The sequence below is a fragment of the Nerophis ophidion genome, linkage group LG21 (genome assembly GCF_033978795.1).
Source record: "Nerophis ophidion isolate RoL-2023_Sa linkage group LG21, RoL_Noph_v1.0, whole genome shotgun sequence".
In the NCBI taxonomy this organism is placed as follows: Eukaryota; Metazoa; Chordata; class Actinopteri; order Syngnathiformes; family Syngnathidae; genus Nerophis; species Nerophis ophidion.
The window spans coordinates 10,037,675-10,043,674 of NC_084631.1; the positions used below are offsets into that span (position 1 = coordinate 10,037,675).

Sequence of the window (6,000 nt, forward strand, 5' to 3'; positions counted from 1 at the left end):
CCTGGGGGTACTTGAAGGTATGCCAAGGGGTACGTGAGATTTTTAAAAAAAATTTTAAAAATAGCAACAATTCAAAAATCCTTTATAAATATATTTATTGACTAATACTTCAACACAATATGAATGTAAGTTCTGGACTGTGAAAAGAAATGCAACAATGCAATATTCAATATTGACATTTAGATTTTTTGTGAACATGTTCCATAAATATATTATGTTAAAGATTTCTTTTTTTGTGAAGAAATGTTTAGAATTAAGTTCATGAATCTAGATGGATCTCAATTACAATCCCCAAAGAGGGCACTTTAAGTTGATTACTTCTATGTGGAGAAATCTTTACTTATAATTGAATCACTTGTTTATTTTCCAACAAGTTTTTAGTTATTTTTTATATCCTTTTTTCCAAAAAGTTAAAGAAAGACCACTACAAATGAGCAATATTTTCTACTGTTATACAATTTAATAATCAGAAACAGATGGCAAAGTGCTGTATTTTACTTCTTTATCTCTTTTTTCAACCAAAAATGCTTTGCTCTGATTAGGGGGTACTTGAATTTAAAAACTGTTCACAGTGGGTACATCACTGAAAAAAGGTTAAGAACCACTGCTTTAGACGATCTCGATTAAAGTACCAGTAGAGTTGAGAAACAAGTTGCCTGTGAAGCTATTATCATATATATCTGATGTATGACACCTAAAGACTTCCAAAGTTTGCAGATAAATACATATAATCACAATAGTATCAATCTTACAGAGATTCGGGAGCTATTTTGAGACATAATGAGCAACGTGATCTGTGACGTAGGGGAGGAACCACAGATCTCTTCCCCATCAACAACAATGCTAATCAAGCAGACTTTGTGAGAGCCACCAACGATTACTTTGGGGAAATTATGATCCAGAATGTTATATTTTTGAGCCCGAACAGAAACAGGATGAGCAATAAGTTTTAGAATCCAAGTGATGGTTGTCGCGTTATTGTGACACTGTAGCATCCGCAGCATTGCTTGGTGCTAAACATGCAAACTAACCATACAAACATTTAGTGTAATATTTTTACTCTCCCTGGGATGCCGACTTACGGAAGGCTCGCATAATTCCACTTTATTGAAGATTAAATCGCAATCTTCACAGAGGGTCCCCTCATAGATCAGCTTCTGTGAGGACATTTATGTGCGGACTAGGACCTTCTGCACGTACAACAACAATAAGCCGTGGTTTATACCTCAGCTTGGGAAGCCGCGTCAGGCCAAGGAGGAGTCCTACAGGATTGGGCACTGGGTCCTGTTCAAGCAAGCAGGCCAGGAACAAACTCTTCAAAACGATCAGTGTACCTGAGAGGAGCTACACTGAGGGCCTTTCCCACGAAATTTTTTTGAGGTGGAAACAGTGAAAATAAGTAGCGTTTCAGCCTTTTATCCCCACGCAAACAGCATTGCTAGTGGTCTGAAACGAAGGATTTTGACAATAGCCTCCAGCGTGGGAAGGTCTGAAAACTACGGCATTGTCCCTTCCATGGGGCGGAGAAAGCCGCCAGAGTACCCGAAAATGATGACGTCGCCGCGCCAACAGGGAGAAGGTTCCGCTCAACAGTTGTTAACAACAAAACTGTGGTTGTGATGTACAGTGGTTTTTACTGTAAGCACTAACTCACTATTGGTAGGGCACTGTGGGGACGCATTTATTTGTTTAACCCAAAACAAAAACGAAACACGAACGGTGCTTATTACTTTGCACATACAATAATAGTTATTTAAGTATTTACCTATGTTTTTAGTTTACCCTTGATATTTGTTTTTAAATAGACATATTTATGTATTTATATAAAATATATGCATAACAAATAGTTTTGTTTGTATATTCATTGATTGTTTATTATCCTGTTTTTTTTAGATGAAAAAATCGGAAACACAGAATGTTGCGGTGCAGTTGTGCACCACTGATAGTAAACATATTAAAAACGATCCATCAAAACAAGGATCAGAGTCAGACAGCAATAAAACAGAGATTTTTACAGTACAAGTATTGAAAAAAAAAAAAGTTTTTATTACTTTTATCACTTTAAAAAAAATAACAAGGCTCCAGCTTTGAAGAAGGCGTCAGGGCCTCGATAATTGAAGCTCTTGCTAACGTTGACTTTGATCACTGTGTCAGACTTTTTGTCCTCACTTGCTTTTGTCTTCAGAAATCTCATTTATTTGCGTGTGTGTTCTCTGTGCTTTCATTATTGTCCAGCTGTGCCTTTGCAAACACGCCAAAGTACAGCCAGGTGCAGTCGGCAGGGGGCATAATCGTGCGCAAGGAGTGGGTGATGGACTGCCATAAAAGGAAACAGAAAATATCCTACAAAAGGTAAGAAAAGTGGGTGGCAAGAATTGACTATAATTATAGTGAAATAAGTGAATAATGTATGTGCTGCATGCTAATATATGCAGCATAATGTCAGGAAACGCCTCTTCACTTTTGTCCTAGTCTGACTTTCAGAAGACGTTGTTTCAGTCACTTCATGCAAACACATTTCAAGTTACATGTCAATCGCTATAGATTCTGGGGACCGCTTTTTTTTTTTTAACCTTTTATTTAAGATCAAGGGAGTCCTGCACATTCACACACCCCATTGGAGGGGTCACTGGCAGCTAAGTGGGATTATTGTTTTGCCCAAAACACAATGGCCTTTATTAAAATTTCGGAAGCAGGAATCACACCTGCAACCCTCATGTTGCTGGCCATGCCACTCTTTTTGATTGATTGATTGAGAAGTTTATTGACATCTCGAATAATTGAATCCATGTAATGCTTTAAAAAGGCACAAAAAGCCAAAAGGCTTGTTTCCATTGTGGTCCACTCTACAATCTGAAACACACTGGATTTTTATGTATATATATATATATCTATATATATATATATATATATATATATATATATATATATATATATATATATATATATATATATAGATATATATATATAGATATATATATATAGATATATATATATACATATATACACACATACATGTATGCATGTGTGTAGATATGTATGCATGTGTATATATATATATATATATATATATATATATATATATATATATATATACATGTATGCACGTGTGTATATATGTGTGTGTGTGTGTGTATGTATGTATGTGTATGTATATATATATATATATATATATATATATACTGTGTACACACATATATATATATATATATATATATATATATATATATATATATATACGTGTACTGTGTACACACACACATATATCTATATATGTGTGTGTACACAGTATGTGTGTGTATATATATATATATATATATGTATGTGTATACACATATATGTGTGTACACATACATATATATATATATATATTTATATATATATGTGTATGTGTGTACACAGTATGTGTATATATATATATATGTATATATATATATATATATATATATATATATATATATATATATATATATATATATATTTATACGTATATATATATATGTATATTTATACGTATATATATATATGTGTGTACACAGTATATATATATATATATATATATATATACATATATATTGATATCTATATATTTATTCTACCCACACTAATATTAATATATATTATTCCAATATCATTATTATTTTATTTCTACATATTTATTCATAATTTTCACATACACAGTGGAAACTTGTTTTACAAAATTGGTTCTTGAACAGGGTTCGTAAAATCTAAAAGTTCATACAGTGAAGCTAGTTTCTCCATAAGAAACAATGTAAATATGAATAATGGGTTACAGCCTCGACAACAGTCCATATTTTAGTGAAGGTTTGTAGAACTTTGAACTAGGTCTGGGCGATATCTTGATATACTCGATAAATCGCAGGTTTGTCTCTGTGCGATATAGAAAATGACTTTATCGTGATATTCGATTATACGTTCTCACGCAGTTGCTTTTGGCTGCGGGCATTGAACTGCAAGCGTTTCTCCCTCTTTCTTGTCTCTACTTCTGACAGAGACTTAAAACAATCGCACCTTCTTACATACATCACGCGTGCAACGTCACACGCCGTCCCCGAGCAGAGAGGTAGCGACATTAGCTGTGATCGTAACGATGTGTTGCAAGTGGTAACACGAGAGAGAGAAGGTGCGAATCTGGTAACAAGTGAAGGAATAATTAATTCCCAAGAAAAACAGCACGGGTGCATCGTCTGGCAGTGTTTTTTCTTCAAGCGGGAACATGTTGAAGATATATACGGCAGAAGCGTTGCCACAAAAAGTAGCAGCACTGCTAATTTGTAGGATCATTTTAAAAGTCACCCGTTAGAGAATGAAGAGTGCTTCAAACCATGCATGTCAACATCTCCGTTCGGTGCCACACCCACAAAATGCCAAAGCAACTATTTCCACATCAACACCGTATGACATATACTATTCGATATGCAGCTCATTTTTATGTGACACTTTATTGAAATATCTTGTGTGACATCATGCACAAAAGGGCACTTTATTTGTCTTTAACTTTTGTAGTGGTGTTCTGTACAAAAAGTGCACTTTAATTTAGTGTTGTTTTGTTATGTCATCTTAGGGACATCATGCACAAAAGTGCACTAATAGCTCGTTTTGAAATGTCTCTGACAATCGTGCAGTTTGTTTTGGAAATGACATGAATGTTTGTGCCACTGCTTAATAACTGTTGAATAAAAACAGTTTTGCTAAATTGACTTAGTTGTGATTTCCCTCTCTGCATGAAAGTTTAAAATGAGCATATATTAAGACAGTATGAACAAGAATGTTTTAATGTAGACACATAGAATCATCATACTGCTGTGATTATATGCATCAAGTGCTAATTCAAGGCTAAGACAAAAATATCGAGATATTTATATAGTGTGTCGGGATATGGCCCAAAGATATTGAGATATTAAAAAAAGGCCATATCGTCCAGCCCGACTTTGAACACAATATAAAGTGCAATGCAGTACTGTATATCACACAAACAATACACAGAGATGATGGAGAAGCTTTCTCTTTATTAACTAGCTGAACTGTGCTGCATGCGCCGCTCCGGCCACACGCGCACACACACACAAGTCACTTTGTTGCCCACACAAATGGTCCGAAATCACAAAAATAATTTACTTTAAGAACCATATTGCGACAATAATAACATTTCAAAAAAGTTAAATCCACCCACATTAACAATGGGAAGGACCTGAGGAGAAAGCAGTCGACAGGGAGAGAGATGGAAGTCGACCTGAGAAGGGGCGGTGTGTGTGTGTGTTCTTGTGCTGCTGAACGAGAGGTAGTGTCTTTTCTTCCACTTTGAAATACGTCTGCTTTGGCATATTTCTCTAGAAAAGTTTGGTCTGATTACAATTAAAACTTGCTGTAGCATGCAGCCTGCATCCTTAATTATTCAATAATTACGAGTGACATTAATGTACTCATGGCAAATAGTCTCTTTTTTTTCAACTCTGCAACAATTCCCTCCAACTTTCCACTGCTACGTTTTTGGTACTTACCGTATTTTCTGAACTAGAAGCTGCTACTTTTTTCCAATGCTTTGAACCCTTAGACTTATAAAACAGTTTGGTGTATATGTGGATTTCTCTTCGCTAACGGCCAAAATGTTTGTATTCAACAAATATTTTTTATGAAGCACAGACACACTAAACAAGTGTGTTATCGTTTGTGCTGTAGCGCCATCTTTCGGACGAGTTTGCTCACTACAGGTGCCGTGGGTTGACGATGTACTTCCTGTTTCGTGGCTTTAACCAGAAGTATGTTCTGTTTCTTCTACTATTCGTTAATAGCGTTTCTACTCATTCTTCATTCATCACTCCAAGCGACGTTTATAAGTTTTACAATATAACAAAAACAATTCTTCCTTACTTAACTTTCCCATGTGTAATATCTTTCGGAGTATTTTCATGCATATTTGTACATGCTATTGTAATGTAATCAAGCTAGCGTCATTAGCATTAGCAAATATGCTAAAAT

At 34.9% G+C, this 6,000-nt stretch overlaps 1 protein-coding gene across 2 annotated transcripts in view; it reads left to right on the forward strand.

Annotated features, from left to right (window-relative positions):
* xrcc1 (X-ray repair complementing defective repair in Chinese hamster cells 1) overlaps positions 1 to 6,000 on the forward strand; it is an 80,414-nt gene that overhangs the window by 20,760 nt on the left and 53,654 nt on the right. For both annotated transcript variants that reach the window (XM_061881872.1, XM_061881873.1), the window contains exon 10: positions 2,236 to 2,352. In XM_061881872.1, the coding sequence (XP_061737856.1) occupies positions 2,236 to 2,352 (117 nt within the window). The remainder of the gene's footprint in view (positions 1 to 2,235; positions 2,353 to 6,000) is intronic.